At 33.6% G+C, this 25,508-nt stretch overlaps 1 protein-coding gene and 1 long non-coding RNA gene across 3 annotated transcripts in view; one reads left to right on the top strand and one right to left on the bottom strand.

Moving 5' to 3' along the window:
- The window catches only part of LOC145683854 (uncharacterized), a 405,847-nt gene that overhangs the window by 308,134 nt on the left and 72,205 nt on the right, over positions 1-25,508 (top strand). Inside the window, exon 3 of the long non-coding RNA XR_014131202.1 lies at positions 16,468-16,604. This is a non-coding gene — a long non-coding RNA (uncharacterized LOC145683854). The remainder of the gene's footprint in view (positions 1-16,467; positions 16,605-25,508) is intronic.
- LOC145683852 (uncharacterized) overlaps positions 11,645-25,508 on the bottom strand; it is a 534,245-nt gene continuing 520,381 nt past the window's right edge. For both annotated transcript variants that reach the window (XM_081755458.1, XM_081755457.1), the window contains exons 14-16: positions 23,904-24,190; positions 19,256-19,425; positions 11,645-14,989 (exon numbers count right to left, since the gene is read on the bottom strand). In XM_081755458.1, the coding sequence (XP_081611584.1) occupies positions 14,729-14,989; positions 19,256-19,425; positions 23,904-24,190 (718 nt within the window). In that variant the 3' untranslated portion in view covers positions 11,645-14,728. The remainder of the gene's footprint in view (positions 14,990-19,255; positions 19,426-23,903; positions 24,191-25,508) is intronic.

Here is a 25,508-nt window from a genome sequence, read left to right on the forward strand (position 1 = left end):
GATTTCATATATGGAATCCATTTTCCGATCTCACTTCCGGTTCCGGAGATTAACAGAGGTACATGTTGACCATTTCGGGTTGGAAGTGGCCACTCTGACGTTGGGTCAAACCAGTGCTTAAAGTGACATTAAATGAGGTGATGGTATGGAACAAATACGACCACTTAGAGCAGTAATTGTGACAGAACTCTAAACAGCATCTCTACTCCTGATATTTGTGCTTCATTGTTGACATAAAAAAATCTATAGAAAGAGAGAGAGAGAGAGAGAGAGAGAGAGAGAGAGAGTGAGTGAAGACTAATATGTAAATGTTTTAATCCCAAATATCATCAGCTTAATATTCAATGAATATTGTTTTCCGTTGTATTCCATTGTATTGTATTGTATTCCACTAGTTGAACAGGTAATCATGGCAAAATTATTCGAGTTTGAGATCCGGGATAAAAGCCCATATCTCTTGTATGTGATGAGAAAGCGTATGAAGTATCTGCATATGAAGTAAAGAGAGAAACAACGCTTGCCGCTTGCATTTGTTGATAGATCACATGACGTTGAGAGTATGATGAACGTAGTCTGTAAGGCTGTATTAACCTACGAAGGAACTGGAGAATGTCCGGAAAAGCCAGGAAGTCAGTTGATGTGATTTTAAGGTAGATGAATCCTGATTGGCAGTTGAAGAAGCCAATAGAATAAAGAGTTGCGTGGCCCTCATGAGGGTTTGGTCCGAATGTATCATTTTCTGTCACCTAGATGTACAACTGCTTGACGGAGAAGTTAGATAAAGTCGGCTAAAATTTGCAGTAAATTAGTAATTTTACTGAAAGTGTCAGGCGCTTGACGGACTTGCGGCATCTTCTTCGTGACAGCTTGTAAAAATGCTGAAAATGGAAGGTCTCGTAAAATTTGAAGGAGTTCTTTGATTGAAGAACTGGAGTCGTCGGAGGAGTCGACAGTCAGCTGAGAGGGAGGTCCTTTTCTGGATCTAGTTGTACTGGCATAAGTAGGTGCAAAATCGGTGCGTGTCGATTGAGAAGTAGATTTTGCCACCAACGGTGGGAAGTCTTGCTCAGTAAGTTTAACGTCAGCTGGAGCACGGCATGCTTGGAAGCGTTTGATGATACGGCATTCTTTGAAATTAGCTTGATGGTCTTTACCACAGTTAGAACGTTTAGATATGGTTTCGTTTTTTACTTTGGCTGCATGGATAACTAAAGTGAGCTTCTGCACATCACATGCATTTTGGTGTGGCATAACAGAATGACTGTGTATGTCCTAAACGTTGAAGCCTAAAGCAGTGGATAAATGACTTGGTCGGTATGGTTCTACAGAAACTTTGTGGAATTCCGAATAAGTGAGTTCAAAAATAGCCTTTGACGTTGAATCTTGGCTAAGGTAACGATAAACAATGGGAGGGGATTTTTACTTCTCCCGTCATCTATTGGACGTTTAAGTCATCGTAGTCTCTGTTATTGAGATATGTTTCAATATTTTCCAGCTGGGTGTCGATGGGAAGTTTGCGGAGTACTACCGTAAGGTAGCGGTCGGTAGGTGCAGTGTCTATGGAATAGGAAAATGTTTATTCCTAGCAGATCTTTTCCAAGGTTTTTTTTTTTTTTTTTTTAATTTTCTTGATTAGCGCACTGAAACTTCATACCGGTCTTGGTGACTGTGCAGTAAGATATCTCTTTACAGCAAGCTGTAGCACCGTGGCTGATCTTGTCTCCTTTATCGTGGGGTAGTCATAAACATAAAAAGATTTTATCTTTCTTCGAAGTGAGACTGGAGCCGCGGCATTACGGGTTTGGGAGTCATCTGCAAGGTCCATTGCTTCCTCAGTGTCAGTGGCACTAGAAGGGGCCCCAAACTTATTTGAAGTTGCAATTGCCTTCGGAATGGGTGGGGGAGAAGGCCGACGGCTTTTTCGCAGGTTGAAAACTGTCTTCTTGAATCGCTGCCTTAGGTCGAGAGGTTAAGTTCTTACTAACTTGAGGTGTGGAAGCAACATTAGGGTCATCGTAATGGATTTTGTGATCGTATGCCGAATGAGGTCCTTGGAAGAATTTGCATTTATAATTTCCGTCCGTACGGAAGGGAATTACAAATACAAATTCTGCCAAGGACCTCATTCGGCATATGATCACAAAATCCATTATGGTGACCCTAATGTTGCTTCCACACCTCAAGTTAGTAAGAACTTAACCTCTCAACCTAAGGCAGTGATTCATTCCATTCTCCATTCCAATTTCCATTTTCAGAAACAACTTCTGGTCTTATCTCGACTCTTGGTCAACACTAATTTTCTTATAATTGTAAATACAGAAGTCTACATAGTGTGAAAAGAATAATTTTGAAATTTTAAAAAGAGTCCTGTCAACGCCATGGGTGGATCCAAGTTAAACATTTTAGGCAGGTGATACGGTAGTTAAAATGTTTTGAGAGGGGTAGAATAGCTCATACAAATGTCGAAAAAAATCAAGAGCACAAATTCTGCCATTAAATAAGGTGATAGGGAGCTGATATTTCCTTTCGGAGCAGCAGCAACGAAATCTTTGATGGTACAAACATATTTGTTGAGTCAATGCTAACGTCGCACTTATGTGTTAAATCTTTTGTGTGTATGTGTGTGCACGCAAATTACAATTTAAATCAGTTATTCTTCCCGGTATGCCATACCAGCCGATTTTCGAACTTTTGGATGCATAACCGGCTCACTTTAAGCACTGTCAAACTATATATCCTCCTACTCCTTATAGCCTGAGGACCCAGAATATGAGAATCCAACTACCCTGCGACCACTTCCGGTCCGAGATTTCCAACCGGAAGTGAGATCAACTTGCATATATTCGTGCTCATAATGGCATGACAACTCTGAATATATTATTTGGCCAGCTCTTCGATCTCTTTCTGCTGCTCAGAAATCACTTCCGATTACATCGAACGAAGTTGTAGATAGCTCTCCGGGCCCGTTTATATTTGGCTGGAAACCCCACGTCACCTACTAGTTTCTTATTACTATTTATTATTATTTATTTATTACTATTTATTATTATTATTATTATTATTATTATTATTATTATTATTATTATTATTATTATTATTATTATTATTATTATTATTATTATTATTATTATTATTATTATTATTATTATTATTATTATTTCTTTGAAATCTTTTTCGTTTTATTGCCAACCTCATGTTCGTGTTGGTTGAGGCGTCAAGTCAGCGACTCAAGGTTCCCGACTTCGAATCCCGGCTGGGGCATGATTGTTTGTGGGTTCTAAAAATTTTATAACAGTGCTAGAGGACACACAAGACGGGCTCAAGTCCTTCGTTACTTAACAGGATCAACAATACAATTGTTGTCTTCTTCTTCTCATTATTATTATTTTTACTCATCATGCTGCTCATATTAATAATGCTAATCATATTACTAATAATAATAGTCATACTAATAATAATAAAAATAATAGAAAGTCATTTTTGAGTAGTGCTTTTAGCGTGTCCCTTTTCTCTACCGGGTAAACGTGTTCGTTTGGGATTTACGATCGCGTATCGTGTTCGTTTGGAACTTACGATCGCGTATCGTGTTCCGTTTGACATCGATTCGCATCAATGACGTACTAGAGATCCCAATTAACACCCACTGTTATCATCTTGAGTTAGCAATATTTGTCTCCGTGAGAAAACAAGTTCTCCAATATATAACATTCGGTCATATATGACCAGAGTACATAATTTTCAGGGGCTAGTGGAAAGATCATTCTTATTCCTGTTCCAGGACGTTGCGAAAAGTATGAGTAAGCGTATTTCCATCTTTCAATATGTCCTTCCACTTGTCTAAGTTTCAATGGGATACTCGTCGAGGAGTTGGATAGCTTTCCTTGTTAGTGACCATTAGGAATTAGCGTTACTCGCAGACTGAGATGATTGTGTATTAAAAATAGATAGACAATAGATTCCACTTCACCATCTTAGTTAATGTGTGTTTAAAAAAGATTTGTAATAATGTACTTTGTTGGGAGCGATAAAATTCGCAACAATTCAATCAAATTAAGATCAATATGCAAACTTTACCCGAAATCAAATTGTATCAATAACCAAATTGAATGATCCGTATAATTCTCTTCATAAATTATTTCTTTCATTGTAGAAGTTGTTTCTTTATTGGAAGCATGTTTGTGAAGAGTAAAATTAAGCGCTCTGAACCTCAACAAGAAATAAAAAAAAATAATGAAAAAGTGCATTAATTATTCTCTGATTACTTATTCAACTTGTCTTTGGATTAAGTTGTGAGTATTCATGTGTTGCACTTGATTGAACTATTTTAAATATTGTCATTCCCTACAAAATACATTAGCAAGATATGGAAACGTGCTTACTAGTGTTAGTAGTTTGAGGGAAATTTCCCGAATCTAGGGAAATTTCGTAGGTAAAGTTAACAAAAAGGGATTTTTTGATAAAATGTGAAAATCCAGGGAAATTCTGGCTTTAACTGATTGACCAGTAAATGTTTAAAATTTTCCTTGTTCCTCAGAAATAAACTAATACAACGGCAAGAGTATGTGTGTGCGTCTATTCTAATTTGCACTCATTGTTGACTAATTATATTTGTGTGTATTTTTAATGGGAATACAATACCCCTGTACGTCAACTATTTATTGATTTTAGAAAGGCTTATGACTCGGTTAGGAGAGAAACATTGTACAACTTAGAATTTGGAATACCGAAAAAGGTAATTAGATTAATTAAGATATGTTTAAATGAATCCCAAAGTAAAGTCCGGATAGGAAAACTTGTCCACGAGCTTTCACGTCGAGAATGGTCTGAAACAAGATGCGTTATCGCCATTATTATTCAACTTTCTCCTGGAATACGCTATAAGGAAAATCTAAGACAGCAACCAGTGCCTAGAGTTGAATAGTGTTCACCAGGTTATGGCGTATGCTGATCAGTGTTGGGCAAAATCAATTGAAATCAATTGCAATTGATCAATTAATTGAAAGTAATTGCTCTGAAAATTAATTGCAATTGATTTCAATTTGTAATTGATAATTAACCGGTGGTGCAGTGCTGGTGTTGGCTGTTTTTAACCTGTTCATGGGTTACTAATAAAACTCCAACTGACCAAAGCAGTACATAAATCTTGAATTTTCCAAAGCTACAATGAATAATTTACTGTTCATGGGATGCTAACCAATGATGACGGCGCCCGCGCCGTGAAGCTTCGTACAGGACCTACTTCTCATCATATAGATGAACACTCTTCCAGAAATTTCTCCTTCCTCAGACAAGACAGCAAAGAAAGGTATCTGCTCGCGTTGCATTCTGACCCGGATCCAATCATGTGGAACCCATCGACCCAACCTGTAGTGCTTCCCAAGTTGACGGAGGTACTACCGAACAGTTGCTTCACTCACACTGAATCGTAGTCTCAGTTCCTCACATGCCTGGCCACTGTTCGCCTTAATTGCTGCCTGAAGATCTTTATTTTGTACACGTGTTGGTCTTCCGGCACGTGGTGCGTCTTCCAGTGATTTGTCGCCGTTTTTAAACTTGTTACACCGCCGTTGCACTGTCCGCGTAGTCACAACACTCTTACAAAAGACCTGACATATCTTCTCTCTTGCTACAGCGCAGCGGCCTTTAACCCCAGTTTGAGCTCGTACACCATACTCGCCCTTAGGGCTCTATGTTGAGGTACGCAAGTACACTGTGTAACTGAACTGCCACAATCAGGTAGTACGTTGGTATATCCACATCAACAACTGACCTTCGCCTTATCTCCATTCGCATTCAACTCATGGTGTGAGGGCCAATTGAACACAGACCTCCAGAAAAAGCGACCGAGCTTTCTTGGTTACCTTTATAATATTAAAGTTTCAAGAACTTAGCTGAATAACTTTCAAATAGGTTACTGAAAGTCGAATAAATATGGCAACTTTCGAAAACCAACAGAAAACACTGGAAAATTAGAAAAAACATTTCCACTCAGAATAGCGTGCAAAAGCCTTTTCAATGGAGAACGATAGATTTCAAGGACTTTCACTCACAGATAATTCAGCAAAGGGAAAACGAAAAAGAAGTGAATCGACAGGCTTTACGTAGTTCGTTAAAAGTGTGCACTTTTTGACCAAGGAGGAAATACCGCACACAAGTAAGTATGGACCCTTAGTTCAGAGAATTTTATTAAAAAATAACAGTGATATTGAGAAATGGGTTCAATCTCAAAGTGAACGCTCTATATATTCAAGTAGAAATACAGCTTCAGAACTTTTAAGTTGCATTGGGGAGGTGTTGGACAGTCAGGATGAATTCATTTTTCGCAATAGACGTTATTCTCTAATGGCGGATGAATCAACGAATATTAAAAATAAGAGTGAGTTGTCTTTGTGTGCGCGTTATGTTAACCCAGTTTCTTTTGAAGTTCGAGAGAGATTTTTCTGTATGGTTGTTCTAAGAGGTACAGACGATGAGTCAATATTTTTGACGATTAACAATGAATGAAAAAAGCGTAAACTTTGTTATGAAAACTTAATATCTTGTTCGTCTGATGGGGCAGCTAACTTCAGTGGTTGTGTTAATGGTGTTCGTGCTCGACATTCGAAGGATGCAAGTTTGTAACCAGTGTTGGGTAAGTTACTTGTAAAAATGTAACGCGTTACAAGTTACTTTACTTTCTCTTAAAATGTAACGCATTAGTAACGCGTTACTTGCCTCAAAAAAGTAACTGTTACATTACTTCGAAAGTAACGCGTTACTTTTAGATCCAAAACTTTGAATATGTGAAAAAAATCTTATTACTTCAGTTTTCCGTACTACTATTACTACCGCTATTATTATTATTATTATTATTATTATTATTATTATTATTATTATTATTATTATTATTATTATTATTATTATTATTATTATTATTATTATTATTGCACGTTCTGAATCGATTTATTATGTAAATGCAAGGACAAATTTTTATTTGACAGCTATATGAACATTTTAATGTAATGTAACATTGACTAAAATGCCACACTGCGTTACTCGTAGGGATAGGCACGAGTGAGTTCGAGCAAGTTTTCTTTGAAACTCGATTCGACTAGAAACAGACATCTTTGAGCTCGACCCGAGAACTCGGCTTGAAAAATTTCCTTCAACTCGACTCGAATTCGGTCGAGTTTCGAGTCGAGTCGAACCAAATCTGGTGTATGCTTTCGAGTATTCTCTTCAAGTATCTTACATAGACAATATAATTATATTCAATGGTTATTATTATTATTATTATTATTATTATTATTATTATTATTATTATTATTATTATTATTATTATTATTATTATATTCAATTATTATTATTATTATTATTATAACAGTGTGTATACACATGAAAGATAGGCGGTTTATATCTGAATACTAAGAAAGTTGTTGATTGCCAACCTCGGTAGTCGTGAAGTCTAGGAGTCAAGGACATTGTTCACGAGTTTCTGAATTTGGGTTGAGGGTCTAGGTTGAGTATTCGGGCTCGAGCCAAACATTGTTAAAAGTTATAGGGCACTGGCCAAATATCTTCAAAACTGCTCGGCTTGGGTTTAGAATTGTCAACGACTCGAGCAGATCGGCTCACAGCTCATTCAGTATCGACCCAAATCGAGAAGTGAGCCGAGCCAACAGCTCACCCAACCGAGTCAGCTAGAGCCCTTCGCTCGGTTAAATCGAACCGAGCAGATGGCTCATCCCAACCAACCAGCTCGAGCTGATGGTTCATCCCAAGCGAGCCGGCTCGAGCCATCAGCTCAGTTAAGCTGAGCCGAGGTAAGCTTGTTATAAAAAAAAATCTCTTGTAGTCTCGTTATCGAGATGAGACTAGATGCGAACAGTGTCCCCTTTCGTGAGCAACACTAAAAGTGTTCCATATTACTGCTTAGCTTACATTTCTCATGGCTTTCGCTTTCCAGTGCAATCAGACCATGATTTCAAAACGAGTTAAAACGAGCGAGCCATTTATCAAACTCGACTCGACTCGAGAATATTACTTTTGACTCGACTCGAAACTCGACTTGGATTCGAGTCGAGTTTTAGCTTGACTTGTGCCCATCCCTTGTTAGAAAAAATGGTTGCTTATTATTATTCTGCTTAACAATGTTGCTATGTAAAATTAAAAATACAGAATATAGAGAAACATTACACTACAACTTAAAATGAGAACACATGAACTGGGGGTGAATCAAAACTTGCCAGTAACTCTAAAATCGATACATGCTTTTTAAAGCTAGTTGTTCCAAACTCTATAATCAACGGGACTTTAGGATACGCAAACTGATCTCAAAGAACTCTAGTATTACATACCATTAGCAATACATCAATAAAGTAGGCGTGCTTATCAGAACACAATTTATTCATATTAACCCCTTACTGTATGTCATTAATTATTGCATCCTAGTTGTTGATAAATATTTCCCGCCGGGGCACCACTTTACTTTTAAATTCTGTTCACCATCATCTTCAGCTTTTAAGAAAAGTATTCTCTCAAATGTTCAAACGATAAAATATTTTCGTTCTCCATCTTTATAAAAACAACACCAAGCAAAGTAAAATAGACTACCATTACCATTGCACTCGTAGTTCACTCACTGAATGTATTGATTTGTAGCTTTGAAAATCTAAGACAAAATCTCTTCCAGGTGCTTGCAATCAGTACACGTTATTTCCCTGAGGCTGTCTTCATCTTCCAAAAAACAGCAAGTGCAGTATAGTTTGTTATATAAATAAATAAATCAAATTGTATCTATGAATATATTTGCAAGCCTACCAACATAAAGTTCGTAAGGCGAAACGGGAAGATGCACATCGAGATTTCCCGTTCCGCCTTACATTAAGATGAAAAGTGATAACAGGTTTTACATGCAAATTTCATTGCTAGAGGTCATAAGGCGAAACGGAAAAAGGCAAACAGTGCAGGAATCGTCGGTCACTGACATCGTTCATGCTCCATTGTTCCATTCTGAGAAATTCACTTACAGGAAAGAAACATTTGTTTCCGAAAAAAATATACATATATTGTAGTTACTCATCCGAAATGTAACGCGATAAAAGTAACGCAAACTAGGTACGTTACTTAAAAATTTGTAACGCGTTACCGTTACAGTTACTTTGTAAAAAATGTAACGCGTTACTAGGAAACGTTACTTAAAAAGTAACGCGTTACTTGCGTTACGTTACTTCCCAAGACTGTTTGTAACTATTGTACAGATTTGTCTACTTGTATGAGACACAATTATAAGCTGTACGGATGATCAGAATAATGTATAAGTTCTTTATATATTATCAAAATTTCCTTACATCATTATCCTCTTTTATGCTCAATGTATGTTACCAGCATTTGTGTGTGTGTGCCTTTGAATTGCCAGTTCAAATATATAGGAATATTGACAGCCCAACTTTCTAAAATATAAAAATTTGCTCTCTATTAATAAACTTTAACTGTGAAATATTTTAATAGTTTTTCACAATTTTTGTCGGCATTTCCAGAGTCGATAAATATTTATGCCCCTTCTTCAAGTAAGAATTTGGATCTATAGTGGCAACTGCTGTATGACATTTATGGTTTGTACTTTTCTTCCCCCCTGTGTATTAATATTCCGCCCAGGTAAAATGTTCTGAAATCATCACTGCAAGTAATTGATAGAGAAATGATCCGAATAAATTCCTTCGGATTGTAGCATTTCATATATCAGTCTTTGGAAAGCAGGAAATTTGTTGGGTCAAGTTCTGACCCCATAAGACACTATTCTACAACTGCTTCAATTTTGAAAATGGTATTCCCCTTATTTAGCTTCATTTTTAATATTCCCGCGCAAACAGCAATTTGCGTGTGTCTCTTCACCTCTCTCATTCTCATACCTTCATTCTCACAATCGTGATTGATTCGATTGAGTAGAAAAGCGAGATTAACTAAACAAATTCATCACCATCAAAACGCCGAACATGTATTTCAGACTTTGACCGCTTTTGATTTTGAAAACGTCCCTGCGTACACTGTAAGTAATTACTCGGCATCTTGTATATCACATCATGAAGAAATCATATATAATAACTTTTCCAAGTAATGAGTAAAAACTTATTGTAACCCTTATTGAAACGCTTGGATTTGGAGCGGAGCGATCAAGAAAATTTTTACCAAATCTACAGTATTTCTTTGCAAACCGACAACAATATTGATTTAATAGGGTGTCAATACTTTTACGGGACGCTGCGTCGTTTACTCTTTTCCAACACTTTTACTTTCTGCTTGCTCGTTCGGCGCCCTTTTGATATCAGCGCCCAGGGCGACGGGCTCACTCCCCTCCGTTACGTAGCTACAGCTCTAGTTACAATAACTAAATTTGGATAAAAGGAAAGTGTGTGTTTATAGAATATTTTTATAACTTTCTAATTGCTCAGAGCATTTTCTTTAGAATAAAATTCAAATGAAACGTGTTTGAGAATAAGCTCACTGTATACTTAAGTAGGGATAGACTATACATTTATGATGTATGTAAGTTGTTTGTTAACTATAAACAGTGTTGGCTGTTCAATGAAGAAGAAGAAAAATCTGTAGTTTTTATAGTTTGTGTCAGTTAATGTCGGAAATTGCGACGATAGTATCACGAGTGCTATGTTTCATGTTAAAGAGTAATATTTGTCATTAAACATAGTAAATAAATATAGAGATACGTAAAATAGTCTTTCACTAGGCTCAAAAAATGAAATGAAATGAAATGAAATATTTCAGTTTAACCTCCCATGACTATGTCCTTTAGACTAAGGGAGACGGATGATTAGGGCAAGTGAATGATGATGAAAGAATTGGTGAAATTGGATTGTGGGAGGAAACGGGAGTACCCCGAGAAAATCCATGGACTCAATGTTGTTCGCTGCAAACTTATTTGGCCGGGTATTGAACCAGGTAGTCCGCACACCAGAAGTAGATTTAATTGTAGACAGATATTATATACAGGGTGTCCCAGGAGGAAGAGGCAATATTTTGGGAAATGGTAGTATTGGTGATTCTAAGCAAAAAAGTTCATATGAACATTGGTCCTAATCTCAACGGTTTGAGAGCTATAGGTTGTGAACCATTTTTGATTTTATGTTGTGAAACATTTTAGATTATTGCTCACCCTGTTGTTATTCTATAGACTGTTATATAGTGGATTTGAAAGAAGATGGAACGGCTTTTCCAACGGTATGCAACATATGGCAGTGATATCTTTGGAAGGGAAGGTATTGAGGGAAATTTGGGGAAGTTAAGGTTATTTAAAGAAATTCGATGGCAACATTGATTTCCAAATATCCCTCAATAACTTCTCTTCCAAAGATACTACTGCCGCATGTAGCATACCGTTGGAAAGGCCATTTCATCACCTTTCAAATCCGTTATGTCCCATCTCTGTAGAATAACTACAGGGTGAGCAATATGCAATATAAAGTCAAAAATGATTCACAACCTATAGGTATAAAACCGTTGAGATTAGCCCATGTTCTCGTGAACGTTTTTGCTTAGAATCGCCCATATTACCATTTTACGAAGTATTGTCCCTTCCTCCTGGGACAACCTATATATAAATAGTAAGGAGAAATTATTTAAATAAAGAAAAAATAATAATTTATTTTTTTATTTTATACTTAATACTTTTGCATACCATTGACAAACAAAATTCAAATTTCAAGTAAATTATTAATACATAAATGCAAGATTTACAACAATGGTTTGAACCAAATATTTTCCCATTCACTCATATAAATAACTAAAATGTACATTCAACCACCTAACAATGACAAATATATTTACACAGTTATTTTGTACGTTATGAGAAGGAATGCATTGTTACTGAGTTGGAACTGAAAAAAAAAATTAAGTAATTGTTAGCAGCTTTGTCTTTGCAACATCAAAACAAGTTTAAAGTTAACTCAATTTCGTAAGGGAGAAACATATAGGCTGAACAATGAGCTCGTGAAGTTTTAGATCTCACAAAACAGAACTTCGGGTGAAATTTATAAAAAGCAGATTCAGACCCTATGAAGAAAATTAAAAATTCCTTTTATTTACTTTTATTTTCAGTATACCTCTCATTTTATTAACTAACAGAACTTCCTATTCAAATTATGAAATGAAAGCGTGTTTGTAAACAGAATATTCTTAAAACCTTTAGTATAACGACAATATTTGTTATTCAGATCTTAAGATGTACGTTAGATGACAATCATTTTAACTTTCAATCCCTGTCAAGGGAATTGGATTCCATTTCCAATACTACAAGCTGCACTTACAGGGTTGGTTAATATAGAACTAACATACATGCTCGCTGCAATTAGTTTATGTCTATCATCTAAACATTATTTCTCAACTGTCATGGTTATCAACTGCCAAAGCAGCTTAAATTATTTATTTCCGTGTATTATACGAGTTAATATAAATGCAATGTGCATAATATAACAAGTGATATGAAAAAATTAAACAAACAACTTTCTATAGATAATTAAATGATTATCAGATATTTTATTTACTCTGAATGACTACTGAAAACACATTATTAACAGTAATTGTGGTACTATATATGCCATACGTACCACTTATATGCATATTAATAAGGTATATTTTTTACTCATCATATTACTTGTGAGGAAAGAGTTGTGTGAAACGTTCTTCTTATGACAGGATATTACGTGATAATATTTGTTGAATGAATTAACCATTGAATTTAAAAATGTTCTTCATTTAATTACATATTTTAAGTTACAGGAAGGTATATCTCAAACCAATCCATCAAACCAGAGAATATTATACAGAAAATGTACCAAAGACAAAATAATTAGAAGCATTAATGTGTGTAACGAAAACAATAAAATAAGACTGTAGAGTGGCTCCATATAGTAATAAATCAAATTGGCTTCGTAATAAACGCTTGTTCACCAAATACGTTTACATATGCATTCCCGGGCAAGAGATAGCACTAACTTACATTTCTTAACCAGAAAATAAAGTAACTTTTAAACATAAATTAAAACGAGAGAAACTTACTCGTTATCAAAACACTCAGACATTGCTTTATGGAGTCCCTCCATCCATTTGATCCATGAAAAAATATTTTTGACTAGCCAAAACTCAAGTTTGATTGAAAGCATAAGCAACTTTTCTTGAAACAAACTTGCTCTAATAGTGCGCGGCCAGTTTTATTGAGTTCAATGTAAATAGTTATTAACTAAATTTGGTGCTAACATAAAATATCTGTATTATTGAATTTTGAACAGAATAATAATGTACTCACACCAGCATTTGAATTTTCCTTGCTATTGAACAAAGCTGCTACAATCTTTCATGTCTTTTTGTTACAGTTACAAGCATAAATATTTAAAGTAAATACTATATTAAATATATTTTATGCGTTAAATTTGCTAAATATATCACAGTGCTCTTTAAATACTAATAAAAACCCTAACACCCACACCTATATCTTGCTACTGCATATTTCTAATAGTTAATTGCACTGTTGTCCCCTGCTTCTTCAATTTTTAATCCCAATCAACCATAAACACCCTTCTATATAACAGAAAGAATCCCATACAAGATTTAAACGTACTACAAATATAGTTTTCTCTTTGTAGTACTTGTAAAATGGACGAGCTTGTAATTTCAAAAAGAAAAGCTAGTTCAGATTTCTGTTTATTTATTTTTTATGAGCCCTACAAATTATTTAAATTTAGTAAGAAATTCAGTCTTCAAGAAAATGTATTTCATTAAAAATGTATATAGTCTTTAAAACTATTACTTTAAAATGAAATATTAAGAAAAAAACAGAGAAATAATAATTGAAATGTCAAGTGTATAACTAACTGCAATAAAAATCGCTGACAGACTTACGAGTTACATAGCTAGAAATAATATACTAGTGAAATGAAGAAGCACTAGATAGAAATGATTTATGATCGATAAATAGTTAGGTGCTATACAATGTTGTGTAAACTTATGATAATCCTAAAAAATCCAATAATTTCAGCGTTTTATACATCATGTCATTGATGTCGATCTCTATGTGTAATTCAAATGTCAAATAAATACAGAGATAACATGTTCTTAAAAGTAGAATTTTAAAAATGAAATAAGTTAGAAGAACGATAAAACAGAAAAAAAAATCCAATTCAATCCGCCTCAAAGATTTTTTAAAACACTATGAGATAAAATAAATTATTTAAAACCATATAGCTTATCTTTTGTAAAAAATAACCTTTCAGATACGAATAGTTTCCCTCATTTTTAAATTATAAAAAGACACACCCTATAACAAAAGAAATGTATATACAAAATAACAACGAATGTATATCATCCACACAAAGTAAACAATATTAGATGGCTTTTGAGATACATACATACATACATATACATATACACAACAATACACATTTAAACATACATATAGATTCAATCATTCTGTTGTTTCACTCTTAGTCTTGAAGTTGTGCACATAACTATAAAAGATGATATTGCAACAGAGTATAAGTTCAGTACTAAATGTTAAAAAAATATCACTTTGTAAATAAAGTGTCCAGCAAAAGAAATAAATAAAATAATACAGCAATAATCATGTTTGTAATCACTTTTACAGTTAGTTTCTTATGGTCTTTTTTTCTTTCTTATCACAGCACCGTTTAATGAAACTGTTATGCACCTTTTAATGTAGATGTCTATTTTATTATTTCATTCACCAGCAATTTCTTTCGTCACTTCCATCACTACATTCCATGCGTCCATTGCATACTTGACTTTTTGGAAGACATTCTCCCAATGGGCATCGATGTCCTTTGCAGGAAGTTCTGTTTCTATGCAGTAATGTTCCTTCCATTATAGATTTCATCCACTTTACGTAGTTTGAAACTTTGGTATACACTCCAGGTCTATTGGCTCTTGCGCATCCGTAACCATTACTTGTTACACCATACAATGACCAATGTCCGTCAGATTCCTAAATAACAGAAATAAGGTCAATACAGTAAATTCCTTTACAAAGTGCTTCATTATATAAGAGCAATTTCATAAGATAATGCAACTGTGCTACAACAGCCAAAAATACTGCAGCAACGGAAACTCATTATATGCATTTAAAGGACACAAAAGAGTGGTTTTCAATGTCACCAAGTGATGGCGTCTGACTGCAGAAGCTACCGACAAGGGGCTATCACAAAGTACGTACGTACGAATTTGTTGCTCTAAGAGCCTTTAATATACACAAATGAACACAAAGTACTAAGTACACTGAAAATTACGTTACATATGTAACAAACAGCATACTTCAGATATTCCCCGCAGCATCCATACACCTTTGCCAACAAGGGGAAGGTGTTGACAAGTAAAGATGTACGGATACCGAGAGAAATATTTGAACGATGTTTGTTGTTTGCCAAATACATACCGTACTTTTCTGTGTATCTTTGTGTTTATTTGCCTACTGTGTATCTTTGTGTTTACTTTAAAGCCTGAGAGAGCAATGAATTCACACTATGTATCTTTTAATTGCTTTCTGCTGCTAGTTTCTGCACTCAGGCGCCATCATTTCGCAGTGACATTGAAAAGCACCTTCTTGAAGCCCTCCATATAATGCATTTCCATTGTTACAGCTTTTCTAGCTGTTGTAGTATAGTTGCAATGACTTATATAAATGACTCTCGTATAAAATGGCATTATACCATGAACATCACCTTTCAATTATTATTATTATTATTAGTAACAGAGAAGATAAGTCAGAACAAATACAATACCGATGATACTTATATAATAAATGTTAAACATTACAACAAGCTAAATTCCTCTCTTGATATCGAATCTGGGACTCCTGCATCAAAGGCAAAACTCCTTGTTTTTTTAAGTACGAAGGAATTCTCTGAGAAAAAGAATACTGTTTTATGATATTTACACGTGGTTTGGAATATTTATAACTCTCTCTCGTCCCACCTGAGAAACTTGCATCGTAACATGATGCCAACATAGAAGAATCGAAAGACGAACTGTTAATACATACATATCAATTTTTCTCCTAAAAAGAAATGTTTCAATAATAAACAAACGAATAATGATATTGCTTGCATATTATAGACTTAAAAGTTACTGAAAACACTACCTGAATAATGATGCTAAATGTCTTCAAAATTAACCTTGAAATTGACTTTAAAAAAAAAAAAAACATAATTACATCACTGTTTAACAATTACCAAGCTTGATTCATACCTGTCTACTAATAAGTTGAAGAAAATGGCAGTTCATAAGTAACAGTTTCTGCACAAGTGAATATACAGAAACTGTTACTTATGAACTGCCGTTTTCTTCAACTTCTTAGTAGGCAGATATGGATCACATAAGATGATTATTAAACAGTGAGGTAATTAAGTTTTTTTTTTTTTTTTTTTTTTTTTCAGAATACTTTGAGATCTCACTTTTCTTTTATAGGGTAGTCACACTAACGAATGGGGAGTAATAGGTTACCAGTGAAGCAGATAAAACTGATTGAAAACAAGGTCATCGACGTAACCGAAATATTGATGTTATTTGGTGGATAGACAAGAAAAAAACCTTGCGGTACAAAGGTGAGTTCATTGTTCTTATATAAAATGTATCCTATTATTTCTGTTAGTAATCATCAACATCTACTTTACTCATAGCTAACCATATATTGTTCATTATACGAGAAATGGTCAGAAAATAGGGTTACAAAGATTGCAATGAAACATTTGTATATTCTTTCATACAACCAATACAGTCAATATAGTACATACATTAGGTTATTATTCGACAAACTCTCCATATCGGCTGAGGCACTTATCGCATCTTGGGATGAGTTTGAAGATTTCGTCCTGGTAAAAATCCTGTCCTTGAGTGTCCAGCCACGTCATTGTTTTCCTCCTCGTCTGAACGAAGCGATGGCCTCCTAGGTGCTCCCGAATGACGTTCCCAATTCTGCCATCAGATGCCGTAACGTGGTCCTCCTGTTGCCTTGAATCAGCTCCTCCACGCAAGTTGTGTTCAAATCTGTTGATGCCGTGCTGGGTCGGCCACTGAGCTCCTCGTTGGTGACCTTGACTCTGCCAGCCGCAAACTTTCGACACCATTCTGTGACATGCTAATGAGACATTACAGTCTCTGCATAAACCTCTATCAGATGTCGGTGAATCTTAGCCGCGGTTACATGTTTCACCCACAGAAATCGAAGAACTGAGCGGACTTCTTCGCGAGACCAGTTTTCCAAACAAATCGTCATTTGTGTTTACCTACAACTAGCGCCGTTGGTGGCGGGTGGCTGAAACTCTGCACAGTTGCACAGTTGCCAACTCCATGTATTACAATTACCGCACACTCCTCATTTCTCTAACAGACGAAACCCCAGAAATATCGGCCTTGTAACCTTAGTTTCTGATCCTCCCTCGTAGCTTTGAAAATATTCCACCGTATTGATAAAACAAAAAATGAAATGAAATCTTTAAGTTTAACGTCCCACGTTTATGCCGGTTAGGCTAAAGGAGACGGTGATAATGAGAAATGAGTGAAATGAAGAAAGTGGGAGGAAACGGGAGAACATCGAGAAAACCCATGAACACGGTGTTTGTCCAGCACAAAGTCCACACGGCGCGAGCTGGGATCGAACCAGGGACCCCAAGCACATTGATAAAACAAATCTGAGTAAGGAACTAAATGTATATATCAATAATACTTTGCCAACACTTTTATATAAGTATTATTAATATGTGGAGTGTTGTACTGTATGGGGCGGAAACGTAGACATTACGTAAAGGTGACGAAAATTGACTGGAAGCCTTCGAAATGTGGGTGTGGAAAAGAATGGAAAGAATTAGTTGGGTCGAGCGGAAAGCGAATGAGAGAGTGTTAGAAATAGTGGGTGAGAAAAGAACACTTTTAGATATTATTAGGAAGAGGAAGAGAAACTGGTTGGGACATTGCCTAAGAAGAGATTATATCATGAGGGATGTCTTAGAGGGTATGGTGGCGGGAAAGAGAGGGAGGGGGCGAAGGAGACTACAATTAATGAATGATATTAAAACAGAAAGATCATATGCGAAGACGAAGAGGTTAGCGGAGGACCGTGGAACATGGAAGCTTCTCAGCTGCGGCAAGTGACCTGCCAATAAAGGCAGAATACCTATGATGATGAATATGTATTTGGTGCTTTGGTCAGGTGTGTTTTATAGCTAACCAGTAGTTTTCTTTTAGGTTTTATAAACATAGATATTCTACTCGGTTAGCAATCGGAAGAATGACATTTACACTGATACTTTCTGGTTCCAGAAATTATTTCTGCAGGTCGACTATCTTGGACAAAATGACTAAAACATGGAAATTAAAATTTGAGAGTTACATATGGTGTTAATATATGTTCCCGCGATATTCTTCATGTAAGTTGATAAGTAAACAAAAAGAAAGTCTAATTAATGATAAATGATATTCAGCAAGCAGATTTATGACTAGAGTGGTTCTTAAAAACTCCTGAAGATTATTGATACAAATAAATAAAGTACACATATTCTTATCCTAGTAGAGAACACTATCAGCTTTTTAAACACATAAATAAATAAATAGAAACTTAAAAGTAAATTAAACTAGTGGTCTATACATGAGTATCAAACAAAAAGAATAGTCATACAACAGGGCTAAACGTAGGACTTCATTTTATTAATTTGTTTAACATTAACTTTCAGCACTAACACTATATTAGATGTAGACCTATAGTCAACATGGAATACGGAACCCTATGCATTCTCAAGAGTAAAGCACTCTTTGGAGTGAGGGAAGGTAAAAATGTTAATCACTAGATAATAATAATAATAATAATAATAATAATAATAATAATAATAATAATAATAATAATAATAATAATAATAATAATAATAATAAATATAATGAAAATGAAATTTGAAGAATTTCAAATATAGGCAGCAGTAGAAAGTTTGAGAATAAATTGAACTTTGACATGTAAAACAATGTAAATCACTTTAAATGGAATTCTTATAGACTGCAACAGTTAACTAGATATTTGATAAACAGATAAACAGGTTTAAACTACAGTAGAGAAACGAACAAGTTAGTTTAGGTAAGTATTTCAATAAGTAAGAATATATACGTTAGAAAGTTAGGATTGTGATAGACCCATAGAAAGCTACAGTCGAATTGATGGGAAATACATGCGGCAAACAGTAAGATATTTATATACATAATGGTTACTTACTTGACACATGAGTGGTCCGCCTGAATCTCCTAAACAAGCATCCCTTCCTCCACGATCATAACCTGCGCAGAACATATTATCTGTCACCCTATATAACGGCAGGAACACAGTACGTTTACGACACTCTGCTGTTGAAATAAGGGGTAGTTGAACTTCTTGCAGGGTATCAGCTGAAAATAGAAATTTTTAAGCTTTATTCTATTAAAATAGTTAATTGTATGAAGTACAACAAAAACTAAAACATATCATAGTTAATCGTTTGAAGTAGAATTAAAACAAAATAAAGATATGTTTTATTTACTTCTGATAAGAATTTACCCCACTGGTTAACATATCCAGAAGTACCTTACAAAACGGGTGTGCAGTTCATTTTACTTTCATTCCTGGCAGAAGCTCATGTGGTTCGGATTCCACGTTAATCAGTAGGTCCCGTCTCATATAACCTCGCTGCTGAAAGGGACGTTAAACTCAAAATCAACAGCAAAATCAATCATTTTACTTCCAGATAAGATGATCAATATAACAAATTCTTACGATAAATAAACAGAAGCAAGTCTTCATTTTTCTTTTAACTCTACTTCATATGATGTTATATTATATTAGTTTATTTAGATTCTAATTCACATTTTTGTGACAAAAGTAAGTGTAATATCAGTATTTTACTTTCTTGTTCTAACAAAAATTAAAAATTATAAATCTTTGCTTTCTGATTTTGTTTCTTAGAAATGTAATGAGTGTTTCATACATCTATCAGAAAACCCATAAATAGAACTAATTTTAAAAGTTTATTTGTGTGAACGATATTTTTATTGATACAATAGATTAAAAAAGTAGTTTCAACCATCTCATTTATTCTTCTGAAACTGATCTTTTTTTGTAAAGTAAGATATTTAACCAAACAAACGCAGTAAGTTTACATAAAATAATCAGTGAAATCTACTGTCTTCTAAAATATGTAAAACTAATGAAGTAAACTAGTTCACGTTAACTAGATTATTAAATATGTGCCTTTCTAATAGGTGTAAACACGGTCTGCAAGTCAGGTTTGTTATCTTCAGCATTTTGCAAAATATCAGAAAAAGTTTCAATACTTTCAAATATCCAGATTTCTGATTCATAAGAAAAGACGTAGAAACAGCTATTAGTTCATTTGATACCATTTTATAGATATAATTTGTCTTATTTTCTAATATTTTTAAAGTATTAAGAAAATGATGGAAAGCGTAGGGAAAACTCCAAAACTCCGCTACATTTTTCAGCAATATGCGAGAAAAATACATTTTACCGAAAACTTTATTAATGTTTTCGCAAAAGAGCGAACATTTTCTTCAAGATTATTTTCATGAAAATGCATATGAAATTGTTTATTATTATTATTATTATTATTATTATTATTATTATTATTATCACACTAGTGACTCTTTTAAGCTTGTTAGGTTAATACGTCTGATCGTCTGCATGTTACTCCACACAATAACTTTTTAAAGAAAGCAAATATTTTATTTTTTCACAATAGACAAATAGAGTAGTTGTCTCGACCAAGTTCGTTAATACCTTCAAAGGTAACGGTGGATTTAACGGTGGCTATCCATATATATATATATATGTAGATATAGATATAGATATACACTGAGGTCAGAATTTTTTTGAGGTTAAAAGCGTTTTTGAGGTTGAAGATTTATTTTGTTAAACCTAAAAAATATTGGTGTGTTAAGATCTCACATACTTGAAGTGTGAGAGGGTATATAAACCCTTGTTGAATAAACTGAAGTCAAACAGAGGTTAAAGGATTTTTTGATTAAAACTTAAACAATAATGATAATCTCATCTACTTGGGGTATGAGAAGGTATATAAAACCTGGAGTATTGTTGTTATTTGGCATCAATTTAACCTCAAATACAAGATTATTTGGTTAAACATGAAAAAATATTGGCGACGTTAAAACTTCACATATTTGTGGTATTGCAGAATATATAAAGCCTAGGATATTATTCTGTGGCATCAGTTTAAATATAAGTTTCGGGCGATTTCTTTACTGTGTTTACTAAGTTTATTTAAAGATACTTCAAAATAATTTTTAAATAATAATAATAATAATAATAACAATAGTAAGCAATTCCATATTTATTTTCGTTTAAATGAACTATGAAGTAAATTTTCATCCTTTTTGCGAAAACATTAAAATTTTCAGCAATTTTTTTTTTTTTTTTTTTTTTTTTTTTTTTTTTTTTTTGCATATTGCTAAAAAAAGATTAGTGCAGCTGAAGAGTTTTCTCTACGCTTCCACCACTTTTTTTAAACTTTAAAAAATTAGAAAGTAAGAACTAAAAGCCATTAAGAGAACTAACAGCTGTTCCTACGTATTTTGTTATGGTCCGGTTTATGACGTTATTTACAAAAGAAAGAGAGAGTAATAAGGAGCGTAGTGGACAGGAGTAACCAGAACTTTTCATATGAGTGTGCACAAAGGTAATTAAAGAAAGCTTACCTACGTTCTTACTATACCCTTCTCATGTGTTCATTTTATTGGGTTTTAACTATTAAAAATCAGATGCAATGTAAATTCAATGAATCTAAGAACTACAGATAACCAAATTTTAAAATGTATGACACTTAAAGAAAAAAAATAGAAAAAAAAAGGTGTGCATAGGGACATTCTGTAGCTACTTCTAAAATTCAGGTGTAAATTACGAACTACATGAAGAAATGGTGAGTAAATGTATTTGATATTTTAATTCAAAATACTCTGTTAAGCTGTTAAGTTCGTGCAATAAATTAATCTCTACTCTGTAAATACTGTAATTTTACTTTCATTATCCAGAAAAATGTATACAATAGAAATAATTCCACGGTACCAAAATAATTCCACGAGTTTCATAATACTAAGGTAGGCATCATTGAGTTAGAGTTGGTGCAATTTTGATACAAGAAAAGTTTTTGATAATGAATTTATATAACAGCTATTACAAAATTACATGAATTGTAAATGTTCTGTAGGCAAATTATAATTTTGTATTCCTTTAAAATTGATTAAAAAAAAAAAAAGTTATAACAATATACGTACAACAATTGAATAAAGTATCTTATTGAGTTCATATTGATATCAACTACCTACCTTTAATCTGTTTAAGAAATATATTTACAAAGAACTTTAATATGTATGTTAAATAATACATGTAACTATATATGTATGCAACTGAGACTATTCTTTTGAAGCATGGATGTCGTCAACCAGTTGCATATCATATAACTGTGTGGTCGTCGTATCAACTCCCAACGCAATTTTTCTAGCTACTTTAGTTCAAATTGGTCCAATGCATCTTTAGAGAAAATTGATTATCGTCAGAAATTCAGTAAAAAGCACGTAAATATCGTAAATTTAGTAAGCTATAATTTGAATCCTGCGCATATTTTAATGAATGAAAATGGTAACTATAAATTCCTTAACTGTGTATATAAACATTTGTGTATATACGCGTATATATATATATATATATATATATATATATATAAGTAATGCAATATATTCTTCCTGTCTAACAATAAACTCAGTGGTGTTTACATCACATAATTTGGTTTAAGGAAAGCAGTTTCCAGAATATGAGGTGAATATTTTGGATTCAAAAACGTATGAGCATGGACAAGCGGATGATTTCCAGTAAGATAACGGAAATATATTAACCAGAAATAAACTGAGCTCATCTATGTAAATAATTAATAGTTTTCATTCATCAATATGTTATTCCCATTTCTTCTTTTCCATGGCGGAATTGAAACATAATTTTGTCTCATGATCTAACCTTAAAGCATAATAATAAAACTAAAGCAATATGTGTGCAGATCAAAAGAATAAAACGGGAAGTTCAACGAACTAGAAAAATGAACACAATGATCAAATGAGGAAATAGTATGAAAATAGGTTTTCCATTGGGGTACAACCTCAGTCCATGTTTTTAAGTATTTTCTGTATTGAACAAAGAACAAATACATTTAATGACTTATTTTCTTACCTATACATTCTTCAGCTCTGTTGGCAGAAAAAAAAATTGTCAAGACAATGATTCAGTACTTAAAATGAATATACCATAACTAATTTCAACCTTAGATCACACATTTAAAACATTGAGTAATTTCAATTACAGTAAAATCTAGTAATTCGACAACTTCTGTTAACTGACCAAGTTTTGAGACAAATGCAAAATGGTATCAAAATTTCCGGTTGGATTGGAATATATTTTTTCCTCTTGATAATGCCGAAAGCTGGGTGACAATAATTTGACACTATGTACCATTATTTATACATGGTAAAATATGTAAGATGAATGATAACAGCAATTTTTCCAATCGTCAACATAGAATATTAAAAGATGTTCTAAAACAAAATCCAACATACTTATAATTCTAGCCCGTAAAAGATATATTAAAATAATAATTTTAAAAATAAATTACATAAGTAAAATGCCAGAATTCAGATTAAACACATATACAAAGACACATATTAAACACACATTTACATTTGCTATAGAAAATATTAATATTAACAGTAATATAATATAATTATGAATGCTAAATATAAGAGATAGAATAGACTAAAAAAACAATTATCTTTTAATTGATATTTTAAATTTTAACAAAGTGAAGACTTACGGAAAATTCTTCCAACTTCAAACAGTTGTCCCCAACCAACTACTGTGCACAGCTTTCCATCCTGAATGAGAGTATCTGGTTGTGGTAAACAAATAGGTCTTACGTAATCACTAAAAGTTACGGGCTCTACCATTTTCAGAAGAGATATGTCATTAATGAATCCAGCATCTATATAGTCGGGATGTAAAATAATGTGTGATATCTGTCGCAACTGCTCGTAGGGCGATGGGAAGTTAGTTCCTCTTCTTAATGCTCCTAGACGAGCAACCCAATAATCGTCCAAAGCACTATAAATAGAAATAGTAAAGAATAAAATTACTTCTTTTACAAAAATAGATATATACAGAGAATCTATGATATAGTATATGATACCCTGAAAATACTTCTGTAGAAATAAGCTTCTAAAAATGGGAAATAAGGTATTTTGAAATCTGAACCAAAAGTAGCTAATTCTCATAACTTGAATTTTCAAATTTTCTCGAATACGGTAAACAATTCTCAGTCTTTCCCTGACGTTTAAAGTTAATACTTCAAGCTTATAACCAGTGTTCCTAATAGGGGTTATTTGACAAACCTGACTAAAAAAAAAAAAAAAAAAAAAAAAAAAAAAAAAAAAAAAAAAAATCAACACTTCACCCCATACTGTACACTCAATTGCCCCATGCATTAACAATAACTTTATAAGAATATGATGCCTTGCTTAGGATTAAAATATTTAAATTAACTTCTACCATATTCAACAAAGCAGTAAAAATATACTATTACTTCACAGTTCACAGAAGATAATTATCTTAAAATTATCTTTCAGATTTTGCCTGTTTTATTCTCTATACTGTTGTCACATGTAATTTTCTGATGTAATTACTAATGATCAATATAGGTAACCTAAATAGTGAAGTAAACCATATCCTTACATTAAAAGTAAAGAAAATGAAACAAAACTCCTTGGATTACAACCCATGAGGATCTACGGTCAATCTCGTACACGTTGAATTGAATGATACTTGTTGAAAGCAACGATAATTACTTACGATTTTCTTTAATTTAAACTACACTCTAACTATTCGGATATATGGAAATGTGATGTAATTGATGCAGCGAATGGATAGGATATAAACTTCTTATTTCTCCTACCATTCTCATATGCACCCCATTAGGTTGATATACTGAATCATATATTACAAATTATACACAACAATAAACCAGAAGAACAATATCCAAAACTGTTAGTTAACATTTCTTTACTTACAATCATATTACATTATCGACTACTAATTATTGCTCGGTGCATATATTCATCTTTAAATCATTATACATATATTAAATCTTCAATCGATGCCGTGTACCCCACGCCGGTCACTAACATCTTTTTTAATGCTTTATTTTTATGCAAACTTCTGGTTTTGTTTCATTGGAGTTTATCGTCCCTCTTTGCCATCGAGGGTATATGAGACGTGGACCTACAGTTTAAGATGACTCCAAAACACCGTAACGCGTTCAAATTTCAATAGTCTTTTTAGCCACTAGACCAGCGGTAAGGGCTTATAAACTTCTGGTATCCACTTCTCTGGACACTAACCAAATTCTTATTAGGTGCCGAATACT

This window comes from Thermobia domestica, chromosome 4, assembly GCF_964235325.1.
Source record: "Thermobia domestica chromosome 4, izTheDome1.hap1.1, whole genome shotgun sequence".
NCBI classification, from domain to species: Eukaryota; Metazoa; Arthropoda; class Insecta; order Zygentoma; family Lepismatidae; genus Thermobia; species Thermobia domestica.